The sequence below is a fragment of the Ranitomeya variabilis genome, chromosome 3, assembly GCF_051348905.1.
Source record: "Ranitomeya variabilis isolate aRanVar5 chromosome 3, aRanVar5.hap1, whole genome shotgun sequence".
NCBI classification, from domain to species: domain Eukaryota; kingdom Metazoa; phylum Chordata; class Amphibia; order Anura; family Dendrobatidae; genus Ranitomeya; species Ranitomeya variabilis.
In genome coordinates, this window is record NC_135234.1 from 109,929,850 (window position 1) to 109,943,160 (window position 13,311).

The 13,311-nt window shown below is 41.9% G+C and overlaps 1 protein-coding gene across 3 annotated transcripts in view; it reads right to left on the reverse strand.

Moving 5' to 3' along the window:
* Positions 1-13,311, reverse strand: part of SMG6 (SMG6 nonsense mediated mRNA decay factor) — a 296,441-nt gene that overhangs the window by 110,751 nt on the left and 172,379 nt on the right. For all 3 annotated transcript variants that reach the window (XM_077294490.1, XM_077294489.1, XM_077294491.1), the window contains exon 13: positions 11,919-12,120. In XM_077294490.1, the coding sequence (XP_077150605.1) occupies positions 11,919-12,120 (202 nt within the window). The remainder of the gene's footprint in view (positions 1-11,918; positions 12,121-13,311) is intronic.

Sequence of the window (13,311 nt, forward strand, 5' to 3'; positions counted from 1 at the left end):
CATCATCTGAGAACACCATGATATAGGGGAAGAGATTCTGATTTTAGTGATGTGTCCCTTACTAGGTTGTGTTTTATCAGCAGATTATCACTAGAGGACAAACTTCCTCATGCCTCCTAGTCCATCCACAGTGTACAGAGAAAGCGGCCAATTAGTGGTGTGGGCAGGTTATACACAGCTCAACATCTTTTCTCGGTGGCGGCCAGAAGAGATCAGTTACAGAGCTGCTCTGTCTAAGGATGGTGGCCACAGCTGTGTACTGCATACACGCCCCATATTGATTTGAATGGGGTGATGAACTCAGGATAGGTCATCAATGGTAAAGTAGTGGACAACCTCTAAGATTTTGCTTTAAATATATTTCAATACCTTATTTTGCTTCTTTCGCTCCCAAACACTATTCTGCAGTTATTTTTCAATGTCCAGCTTATCCTCCTATAGTAGCTCCTTTGAACTGCTGCTCTGCAAGATCCATACACTATAGCCAAACAATCAAACTATTGGAATTCCCCCTGTCTCAGTAAAGAGAGGGGAGCAGAGAGGCTCATACAAGGAAAGTCCCATACACAGAATGTTTGGAAATAGCGTTTGAATCTTGCTAAGCAGCAGTTCAAAGGAGCTTCTAAAGAAGTATAAACTGAGCGTTGACACAGCACTGCAGCATAGTGTTTAGGAGAGAAAGAAGCTTAATAAAAATTATTCATAATGCAAATTCATTACTTTGAAATGCCTGAAGGATAGTTAAATTAAAGCTTAGTTACTCTTTCATATGCAAATTGAAGATACACTGCAGTAAAAAGTGATACACTGTATTATGATGAGTAAAGAGGAAGGAAGGTGCAAGACAAAAGAAATTGGGGAAAAATCAGTTTTACTGATTTATGTTAGTTTGGGCTGACAGTTATTTCTTCCAATTCCACCATATACACACAGCTGTACATGTGTCCTCAATGGTCAGTGGGATAGAAGATGCTAATAAACTCCTCTGGCACAGATTATCTTCTGTGGGCAATACAAATGAGATACTTATCTGCAGAAAACTGACAAATCAAGCCAAATTCAAGGACGTACAAAACATACACAAGACATTAAACACTTTCAAGGAGCTACAGTCCCAAGTTTCAAGAATTGTGTATGTTGTAGCCTGAACGCTGGGCATATATGTCTGTCACTGCTTGTACTACAGCAAGACACAATTGTGGTCAAGTAGAAAACAAGATTTTTTTTTCAAACCATATTATATTCAATATGTAAAACAAGGGGCAGGTCAGTGAGGGATCAGTGATCTGTCAGAAGCCATACAGATGAATATGTAAGCAGAGTACCACATGAAGACCCCCCCCCCCCACAGGCCGCCCCAGGGCACGAGAATATCATTAACACAAAACTACAAGTACAGATTACACAACAACCACAAGAAGAATTTAGGCCATGTGCACACATTCAGGATTTTTCACGTTTTTTCCGCGTTTTTTTCGCTATAAAAACGTGATAAAAACGCGAAAAAAACGCTTACATATGCCTCCTATTATTTACAGGGTATTCCGCATTTTTTGTGCAAATGTTGCATTTTTTTCCACGAAAAAATCGCATCGCGGAAAAAAAAGCAACATGTTCATTAAAAATGCGGAATTGCGGGGATTCCGCACACCTAGGAGTGCATTGATCTGCTTACTTCCCGCATGGTGGGCATAGCCATAAGCAGATTATGTGCGGTTGGTACCCAGGGTGGAGGAGAGGAGACTCTCCTCCACGGACTGGGCACCATATAATTGGTAAAAAAAAAAAAGAATTAAAGTAAAAAATAGTCATATACTCACCCTCTGATGGCCCCCGAAGTGTTCCTGCCTCTCCCGTGCATGCTCTCTGTTCCGTTCCTATAGATGGTGTGGTTCAGGACCTGTGATGACGTCGCTGTCTTGTGATTGGTCGCGTGACCGCTCATGTGACTCACGCGACCAATCACAAGCCGCGACGTCATCGAAGGTCCTGAACCACACCGGCATCTATAGGAACGGACGCCGCTGAGGAGATTGGCTGTCTGCAGAGGGTGAGTATAACCATTTTTTTAATTTTTTTTATTATTTTTAAACATTCTATCTTTTACTATAGATGCTGCATAAGCAGCATCTATAGTAAAAAGTTGGTCACACTTGTCAAACAGTATGTTTGACAAGTGTGACCAACTTGTCAGTCAGTTTTCCAAGCAATGCTACAGATCGCTTGGAAAACTTTAGCATTCTGCAAGCTAATTACGCTTGCAGAATGCTAAAAAAACCTCGAAAAAAACGCAAAAAAAAACCGCAAAAAAAAATGCGGATTTCTTGCAGAAAATTTCCGGTTTTCTTCAGGAAATTTCTGCAAGAAATCCGGACGTGTGCACATACCCTTAATCACAAGGTGTCAGTGTAATCAGTATAACGGTGCCGACCTGACAGTGTCTGTAAGCTACTGAGAACAATCCTGCTGACACAAGTTTTCAGTAAAACATGTTGCCAAAATTATACTGATTAAAATGACACCCGAGTTGATGAAATCCATCTTGTGGTTCTTGTGTAGTCAGTGTTAGAAGTTTTCAGTTAAAGTGACACTAACACTGATTACACAAGAACTACAAGATGTATTTCATCACCCCAGGTATCATTTTAATCAATATAACAGCAGCAACCTGACAGTTTCTGTAGTTTACTTAGCAAAATCCTGGTGACATGTTCACTTTAACCTCTTGGTGAATTGTGGTGTGCATGTATAGTGTAAATATGTCATCAATACCCATAGATGCGGATATCAGCTGCATTTCACAGCCAATGCTCACAAATAAGTCGACCTGTGCTTGGGCACCATTGTAGATTGACAGTAATACAATATACCACAATACTATAGTATTGCTGTGTATTGTATAAAACAGGGGTGGGGAATTTTTTTTCTGCCAAGGGCCATTTATACCATCCTTCGGGGGCCGTACAAACTCAGCCCACAAAGTACATCCTGACTGTGGCACTGGTGTCAGGACGTAATCTTTCATTGCATGCCCTTCAGTGTTCAGTAGTGAACACTGCATATGTGTGCTAACGGGGCAAGAAGAAATTACTGAGCTGGTTGAAATCAAAATACACCACCCTGCCCAAGAATGCGGTCCCCGAGAATCTGCGCAGGGGCCTGTTAAAAGGTCATCAAGGGACGTAAATGGCCCTGGGGCCTGAGGTTCCCCACCCCTGTTACAAAAGATAAACCTATCGGAAGCTCAATTCACCTGAAATGAGTAAGAAATCATTTAAAAAACAAAAACAACAACTACACATGCAAAATCCAACAAATAAAAGTTTAAAATGGTTCCTCTTTCTCAAGTAATGGAAATGTCAAAACCTTAAAAATAATTACAAAAAATAATATATTTGGTCTATCCATGTGAATAATTTTCCACAATAATAAAAAATATATATTTTTAATCCATTATAGTGATTGAAGAAACAGGAAAAAATCATGGCAGATTTGCGGTGTTTTTTTGCTTTTTTTTTAAACCGCCGTAAGAAAAGGAATAAAAATATCAAAGAGTCATATGGATCTCAAAATCATAAAAAAAATACAGCAGTCAATGCAAAAAAAAAACAAGTCTTCATTCAGTTCCATGCAATAAGCACACTCGCGGGGGGCAGAGCCCATCTAGCTGGGTGCGGCCTCGGTCTATACACTTGTATGGAGTCAGACCTCACCCACTACATGGGTTCTTCCCGGGAGCGTGCATATTGCATATATCACCCTGTTCCCGGCGCAGAGACCGGCGACTCCCCGCAGCACCCAGTGCATGTACTGGGGGGGCTTCATAAGTCTGCAATCACACAGAGTGACTGCAAACTTATTATTTTAGACTGGACAACCCCTTAAACGTAATTAATCGCCATATTGGCTATTACTTTAAAATGCCCCTATGTGGTTAGATTCTATGGATCTGGTACTTGCATCAATCTGAGGCACAGACCCAACAAATGCTTGAAAAGTGAAAAAGGATTATCTGGCTGGTAAAATGCTGGTCACAGCATGGAGCAAAAGTGGTTTGCATTGGCTACAAAGTGACAGGAGACCATAGGAGAGCAGGAATACGATTACTGGAGCTGACTAAACGTCTTCATTCTAAAATGTTTAATCAGCAAACATCAAAGTCAGTGCTCTAAAGTTTCCCTGCCTAATAAAGGAGTGATGCCTTTGAGTCTGGGCCGGTAATGAGGGTGCTGAGAAGAGGGCCTGGTGTTGGCAAGCCGCGTTGTTTGTGGTCGGTAACAGATTGAGACCGGCTTCTGCCAGTGTAAGAAGAGCTGACCTAAGAGTCCATGCTGAATCCCAAAACCCAGGAGCATTACAGGAGGGCTCGGACCACAATTACACATTTTTTTGCCCACCCAGCAAACAAATGAATGATGACATACAATGGAGAACTACAGTATGGCACCTTTTAGTATCACCTCTGTCAGGGCGTGAGGCTTAAAAAGAACTGAGAATTGTATGCGCACAGCAGCCAGAGCTTCCATATACTGCCTCTTATTCAGCACAGACAGTACAGCATCCCTGGTAATGGCTGAGGGCAACCCTGCAGGCGTCCTACAAGAAGAGGCAAAGACGCTTTGCACCTGGCTGAGAAAGCGACTGTACATTGGAAGGCTGCCAGCACAAACTGGCAGCGCACCAGCGACAGCGGACATTAATAAGGGAAGCTGTCAGTCAGACGGCTTCTGTCATGCCCCAAGGCCGGGAATTACCTGTAAACTTCTCTCCTCTAGATTTCTCATCTATGCAGATAAGGAAAACTTGTTCCTCGAAGAACTTACAAAGATTGCTGCCAACATGCAAAGCTCAAGAAAAAAAATCCCGTGCCCAGTCACCAACTCCGCTCACTCAATAGTTTGGGTGAAAGCTAAAGCACACCTGTCCTTTAATGTAAAACCTTCAGGGTTTGGCTGCCCGTACACCCCAAAAGATATACTGCTTTTCATGCACATAGCAGTCTAGCATATCCATTTTGTGTAACGTGCTATACACTATGGTTAAGTGGGTGGAGCTTCATCATCGTCCTGCCAGCACCATAAGTAAAGGAACATCCTTTCTCTTACTTCCCAGAAAGCACTGCTTCCTACCATTGTCTAGAGTCTTGTCTGCACTAAACTGAAAACCCATCGCCCTGTTATCCCTGTATGAGACAAGGACGCACTCCCACATCATGCAATCCATCATTGCATCTCTGCTATTAGAGATGGATTACACTTGACAACAGGCAGTGGACAACAAGTTAGAGACAACAAAGGCCTCCACTTACCCTCTGGAGTGATTTTGTTTCGTTTGTCATCCACTGAATCTATACTGGTATGGCCTGATAGGCTGAACACCACTACAGTACTTTATTTAGCCATCTACCAGTATAGTCTGGCAGGTTGATGGTTAGGTCTAGGTCGGTTGCATTCAGGCCGCTGCTTAGCTTATTTGTGTGGCCGTATCAAAACTTGAATAATATATATATATACCGTATATATATATATATATATATATATATATATATATATATATATATATATATATATAAAAAAAGAAACCTAATATACAAAGTACAACGATTAAAGCATTTTTTGTTGTTTCCTGTACTACAGATTGAAACAGATTACGTCTTCAGAGCATTGGATATCTGAGAAATCTGCTGCACGTCTACCAAGATAAGGTCTGCAACCGTTTACCGTGATTACAGAACATCTGCACAATGACCTCTTACAATATTGTTTTGGATAAATATTAAAGTATCATACAGCTCCCATTATTTCGTTTTGCCAAACAGAATATATTTGACAGAGGAATGATGAGCCACCACTGTAAAATATGCGGTGTTTATCGGAGGCCCCTTAGGACTGCATTTGCTTGCAAGGTGAGATTACCACAGGTGCTGATTCCAGCAGGTTGAAAGGAGGAAAGCAGAGAGGTGGGTGCAGAGTGGTCTCTGTTGGAACTTGTCAGAATAAGAACGCTGAAGAAGAATCTCCAGAGCTGGATCTGATGGATGCACGGGCCGAGCCCCAGCCGGCGGTTGTGACAGAGGCTGATAGTGCTGTGCTCTCAGGCCTACTACACATTCCACTTCACACTCCTCCGCTGTCATCTGTGGCTTCTCCTCAAGCGTTCTACAGGGCTCATGTGGCTTCAAGCAGCCTCGCACCTGCACAGACAGGTCCTTATTTCCTAAGGGAAGAGTGGGTACGATAAAGGAATCAGACATCAAAATGTACCGATTCACTCCGTACAGTAACTCATCTGGAAACCACATACCAATATTGGCTGCTGCTCAAATAAGCTGTCGGCGGACCAGCCCTTCACGTTTAAGGGCTTCATATTAATTGAAATAATTATTGTGGCCAAAAAAATTACTAAGAGAAGGAGACAACAGAGAGTATTGTACAGAAAGTGGTCTATTGTGTCATCGCTAAGTGTCTTACCTATGAGAGATCAACAGATTAATGAACCCACTAATTCCATCCTCTGAGGACGCAACATTATATACATGTATAAAGGATTTTCGAGGAATACGTTTTTATGCCTATGGGCTATGCTTTACATGGAAATAATAAACTCAGCAGTACTCCCCTTCCCCCGCTCCAGCGACGCCACTCCACCGCTGCTTCAGACTTTGCTGACAGCCTGCAGCGGTGATGCCGAGGTAGGCTCAGTTGTGATCCTGATGTAGAGACTTCTGAGCCCAGTGATTGACTGCAGCGGTCACATGCGCTATAGGCATGACATCAAGGGAGAGTAACAGCAGAGTTTATTATTTTTACTTAGAGGAAGCCTCTCTGATATTCAGCAGACATACCGTATATACTAGAGTATAAGCCTAGGCACCTAATTTTGCCTCGAAAAACTGGGAAAACTGATTGACTTGAGTATAAGCCGGAAATGCATTGTTCCCTAATCCCTATACTGGTATGCATGGCTTCCCATCCCGGTATGCTGGTTCCTCATCCGCATCCTTGTATGTATGGCTCCTTATCCCCATCCTTGTCTGCATGGCTCCTTATTCCCACCCTTGTATACATGGTTTCTCATCTCTATCCTTGCATGCGTTGCCCCCATGAGAAAAGCATAAAAAACAAAAAAAAACATCCTACTTACCTTCCCTGCACGCCCTCGCAGCATCTCATTATGGTGCCAGCAGCTCCTGCGGCCGAGTGTCACATGTCCTCGCTCATTAAGGTAATGAATATTCATCTCTCTCCACACCTATGGGAGTGGAGAGAGGTGAATATTCATTACCTTAATGGACAGGCACCCGTGATAGCCCGGCAGCTGCTTTGAGGCCGGCGACTGCTGCTGACACTGTGCGTGCCCTATAAGATAAATGAAGGTTCACTGCAAGTGCAGTGAATATTCATTTCTTTTTAGCAGCGGGCACAGGCTTCTGCCTCCTGTCTCCCCCTCCATCTTCTGGGACGATGGATTGTGTTTAAGCCGGGGGGGGGGGGGGGGGGGGGGGGCTTAAACACAATTAAAACTTGGCTTTAACACGAGAATATACAGTAACTTTTTTTTCCCATTGACGTGCTGTATGAGATCTTGTTTTATAGTAGAAATATTTTTTCTGCTCTTCGGCAGTATTTAAAATTGACTCTCACTTGCATAATTACCCTTACATATGTAAGAGAAAGTACATTTTTCACTTTTTTGTTTTTATAAATCTTTTACACTGTTCAAGTTTTAAATCTTCATTACGGACATAGACGTGTGGTTTTTAAGGCATAACAGTTGTTTGAAATATTTCATAAATCAATAGTACACGTAGAAATAAAAAAACAAAGTTGTAAATATATTTTTTAGAGAAATCCTCTTCTTTCACTCCCTGGACTGACCATTCATACTCTGAAGTCTCATATGATAGGTAAAATCTGTAAGTGAATACATATTTTCCCATTAAAGAGACAGTTAGTGCTTACAGCGTTTTATTGAAGTTGTAGTTGAATGTCTGTCTGTCTCTTGCTTTCGCCTCCATGCCTCGGTCACTAATGTGGAAATCTATTTTACTGCTTACATACTTTATAGATTTTACCCATGAATTAATAAGGAAAGATCAATATAAGAGGAAAACGAAGCAGATTTCTCAGAAAAGATATATCACTAAGTTGCTTATTTTCATGTGTACTATTGAGAAAATAATAATTATAATAAAAGAATGGTTACTTTTTAAGTATCCAAAACAATGTTTTGTTTTTTACTAAATACAGATATATCATTGTTTGCATTTTTTTTTTTTAATTACATTTCAGACTTCTTAAATTCCATTAAGATTTCATGGTTTTAAATCATTTTTATTAACTAAAATTATATAATGTCTTGCGGCTGTTGAGCGGCAGAGAGACATGCAGCCGCGGGGACTCGGACATATTACTCGAGCACGCCGAAGTCACGCTCGGGTAACACCTTAGTCGAGGATGTTCGCTCATCACTAATCAGCACACTTTATCCCCCAGATAAATAGGTATCCCCCGAGGGCTGACCTCACCCAGTTAATGGCTGTGTCACTGGAGAAGTTGGTGACCCAATCAAAGGGGTAGCCTTCATAATAACAATTATTTGCTAACAACATAAAGTCATCTTCACCATTTGGTGTAAGTCTTACCCTCCTCAGATACCCTCTATACAGAATACACAGAAACCAGAGGGTTTTACAATAATTGCAATGAATGAGATTTGGACCATTTCCGTTTTGGATGGAACTCCAGCATTTTTGGGAGCTTGACCAGGTTTTCTTCTGTTTGGTTGCATTTTACCTAATACAAGAATCAGGCGAGAAGCGCGGTTATAGACATTTGCTCCAATCTCTGTGCTAATTAAAATAGATTATGCACGGTGCACATTTAAAAACAATCTACAGCAAATGGCCTAAGGGGTGCAACTTCTGCTGAAAAAAGGCAACGAGAGCCAAAGGACAAAGCTGGAATGGATGCCATGGCTTCTGCTCTTGCAAACAGTCCCCATTGCTCATGCATGTAACATACTGGCAGAAGATTTTTGCTTGTGCAGAACTAACCCAGTTTCAAGACTTTAGCTCAGTATAAGCTAATTTCGTTTGTTACATAAAAGAATTCCAAGGGATTATATTGGTGAAGAAATAACAATGAATTAGTACCAAGATGCATAGTACAACCGAATATATTACAGTACCAATGGAGGAAAATCATGCGCACTTTGCCCTCTGGCATTTCCCCCGATTCTTCCCTCCTTTTGCTTTTAGGAAGTAGTGTCTCACCCCATAAGCTGAGGTATTAATCACACAACGTCTGGTTTTAATCCACACGCTCCCAGTCCTGAACGGATGGTTATCTGGGGAAAGAGTATTCCCCTTAATCTCACTCCACAGCCAAGAAAAGTTGAGAATGAAAAAAACAGATTGGAGCAGCAGTTGAGCAGTTTGCTCGGTCAGACGCTGCCTCGGGGAGATCCTTCTGCAGCTTTGCTCCTTTTCTTTTTTTTCTCAAAACAAAATATTGACTTTAACAAGCGAGTATTAGGCTCAGCTACAATACAACGCAATGCTGCTCCGGAGGAAACGGAAAAAAAATACAGCCTAGTGATGCTTCCACATTAACCCCGGTGACAGAAAACGGAGATATGAAACCAGATCTATTGAGGTCTCCAGATGCAGCCCACAATCCTGATGATGTCACTGAATTTTCCAATGTACCTAGAAAGGCTGGAAATCAGCAAATTACACATTAGGGTTGTCCTGATAACTTTATAAGGGCTCGGTTACACCACCGTATCATCGGTCCAAATGGACCACACTCGGACCAGTGTTAGTCTATGGTGATGCACATGTCCGATTTTTTCCCGAGTTTGATCAGCTATCTGGATCACACTCATCCGTCTAAGTCAACGAGTCCGCGGAAATCATCCAACTACACTCGGATGACATGCGAGTATGGTCCTATTGCCGAACACAACCAGTGGAGAAGGCTGAGAATTTTTTTCCTCTATCTTCTCATCCAAGATAATCAACGGCCGTGTGATTCTTGCCTAAAAAAGATCACCTGACCTGAAAAATGACACTGATTGATTTCTGGAAACATTTTACCGTGCTTGTAAAATAAGAAGCAGCTGATTTGCTTCATTTTCCGCCCTACACCAATCCAGGGAGCCTGAAGATAACGTCGGAACTTGCCCACAATCTTTCAACTTTATAATTACAGAGTTACCTCCCATACTTCCATCTAAGTATTGATTCCCAGTTCATCTGCCAAGTTTCACAGCAATTAATGTTACTCTGAATTACTAAACTTCTTAGAAGTCTGGCATTATTTTCATGAGAATTAAAACCCTTCTATTTTTTGCTGCCCAAGTAACACCTCTTTTGTTCACTTTAAGCTACCGCTGTTAATTAAATTATAGGAAGCTCCAAAAAATCCTTCACGTGACCTGACATTTCCAGGAACCTCCAGAAGAGCATTTATGTCTAAATACATCCCCCCCAATACACATTACGTAGCTGTTCGGCTGGCAGCTATCGCCCTCATTTCTCCCATTAAAGAAGACCTCTCTGGTGGGCTTGGAGAACAAAAGGATCAGTAGTATGAAACTGGACGTGGCGGATCGTTCTGTCCCCGAACATCATATACTGAGGGACAGTCAGGAGACCCCATTAATGTTCAACCACCCGTCAAACTCATCGATATCTGTGGGTTAAGCCAACGGAAAACTAATGTATATGGGGGTCTTTAATGTGTTAGGAAATATAGGGATCGTGCACAGTACAGCACTGAATACACGGTATATGGCGGCCATACCGCTGTCTTGTACGAAGCTGTCTATCCCGTGTGTCCCTACTGGCTAGTTCGGGTGCCCTATGTCATGAGATATTCGCCTGAATAAGCAAAGCTTGAATGGAAGAATAATCTGATAGCAGAATGGTTTTTCGTTGGATATGCACCTCTGGCTTTGCACAAAATGGGGTCCCAATACACCCATGTGAAAGACGCTTTGGGCTTACCGTTCCAATAAATACCATAAATTGTACTACAGATAGGAAGACGCTTTATATTAATTTCCTAGCCCTGTGATGCGGTCAGTCCTTCTTGAAAGGTACGGAGAGAGTTCACATGTGTAAATGTAATAAGGCTTGGCATGTGCTGAGAGACGCTATTTTCTACAAAGACCTGATGGGTTCGCTCACCCCAAAATGTGTTTATCTTAACAGAAAACAGTCCATGCCAGCCCAGCCGGGCCAGTGATTACTGATCGCGCCAGCAAAGCAACCGTTTCAGTCAGCGCCGACACATAAGGGAATAAATGGATTTTTTTTATAAGGGAAAAAAAAAGGAGTTCACACACAGTTTCTACTTCTCTCTAGTCAGCTATTTATCACTTTCCTCTTAGAAAAAAAAAAAGGACAAAAAAAAAGAGCCCTGGCAGATATCCTGGATGAGAGTTCTGTGGTGGATGAAGAGGGTGAGCGGAGGGGAGGGGGGTATGCATGATGCAAACCATTTGGAGCTAAGTGAGAACGCTGCCAATACAAGCTGCTCGTGAGGAAGTGATGGGACGTTCAGCGAGCCAGAGCGCGGACACAGCTTGAGACTGTATAGCAGCACTTAAGCCCCACATACATACAACACAACATACATGTCAGAGAGCTATGCACTATAAACAGCATACACGTGCTAGCAAACTCCTATATAGTGCCCAAAGGAAACCACTGACCTTTTTACTTATGACATAGAGCTGGAAGTCAGCAGTGAAAAGGTCAATATTTTCCCTTAGCGCTCTCAATCAGCGACGACTTCACTGTATTCATTACTCAGAGTAAACTTCCCGAGATTTAATGGGATGAGGCACAAGATGAGCTTTAAGAACGCCATACGGGAAAAGAGAGGACAGCCAATTTGTTCTTCACTGACCTTGTCCGAGGTTTTCTCTACGTAACACGGATCTTGAGGAGCAGCGAGAAGAGGAACAAATCCAGAAAGAAGTCTATCTTCTTCCAGGATCAGGAGAGAGAGGTCGTCATCGGGGTCCTTATAAAGTGGGACTTCGGACTGGTTCACGTTGGTCAATGTGTTACAGAAGTCCGCCAACACCATCCACACATTGAGGGCTGACCTGTGAAAGACACAAGCAAATAAAAAACACTATTAATTCTAAATACAATACAGCGACATTCCTTTAATTCAGATCCTGAAACTCTTAAAATCCAACACTGATTCCCAGTAAAGAAAAATGCAGAAACAATTGGAGCTTGATCAAGTATCCTGTTTTACATAATGATTCAGGATATTTTACTTAACAGAAGACTTGGCTGCAGGCACTCATCATGGAAGCTGGGAAGAAGACTTTATATGGACCTTTGCCCCAAATTCATACTTTTTTGCAAGTGAAGAGTTATTCCTAACATTGCAGGTTGGCACCTATATACAGGGTTTAACCACTAAGACCCCACTAATCCCACAAAACAGTCCTCTGAAATGCTCTGCAGGAATGGAGTGGTGGCCGAGTACGTGCGCCTACACTCCATTTTAAAGCCAGATTTTCGGGATCGTTGGGCGTCCCACAGGTCAAGGATAGGGGATGACTCGAAATGCTTGGACTAACCGTTTAAAAGGACTTTTTTTTTTTTTTTTTACTTTTAGGGCAAGTCTTAAGGAAAAGCTAGAAATATGGCAACGGTTTTCAGACTTATGCAGCTTTTCTTGGGAGATTCGTAATCAATCCACTATTATCAAAGACAAACGCAGGCAATGGGAATTCCGGGGGCAAGAAGGCAAACTGTCCCCACCGATCATAATCATTACAGACAAATCAGATGAGAAAGAAAATGTTTCCAAAATCCATGGGCTCAATTCATCTGGAACAAAGCAAAGAATGCCCTTCTGGACTTTAGTGGGCCTGGTATAAGTTGTTATAGCCTATTTTTGTAGAAATGTACATTATTCCAATGAATAATAATAAAATAAATAAATAAAAAAAGACACTGTGCAGTACACAGATTTATATAATGGGAGCCTAGTTGCAAAGTAGCCAACTGTATATCTAAGTAGCCACCGTCTATTGGAGGTATATATTGGGAGATCTTTCCAATGTGGTCACAAAGATGAAACTTTCACATGACAGACTTTTCAGTCTTGTCACAATTTAATCCTCAAAAATACTAAGAGGAACATTTTTAAATCCATTAAAAACAGTTTTAGTTATAAATAAATGCCATTTTCATCTATAATAGCGCCCCCTACTGTTCCTCCCCTGGCTGGAACGTTGGTCCACTGAGAGTGGTGGCTGCACATGCTCAGTAGCTTC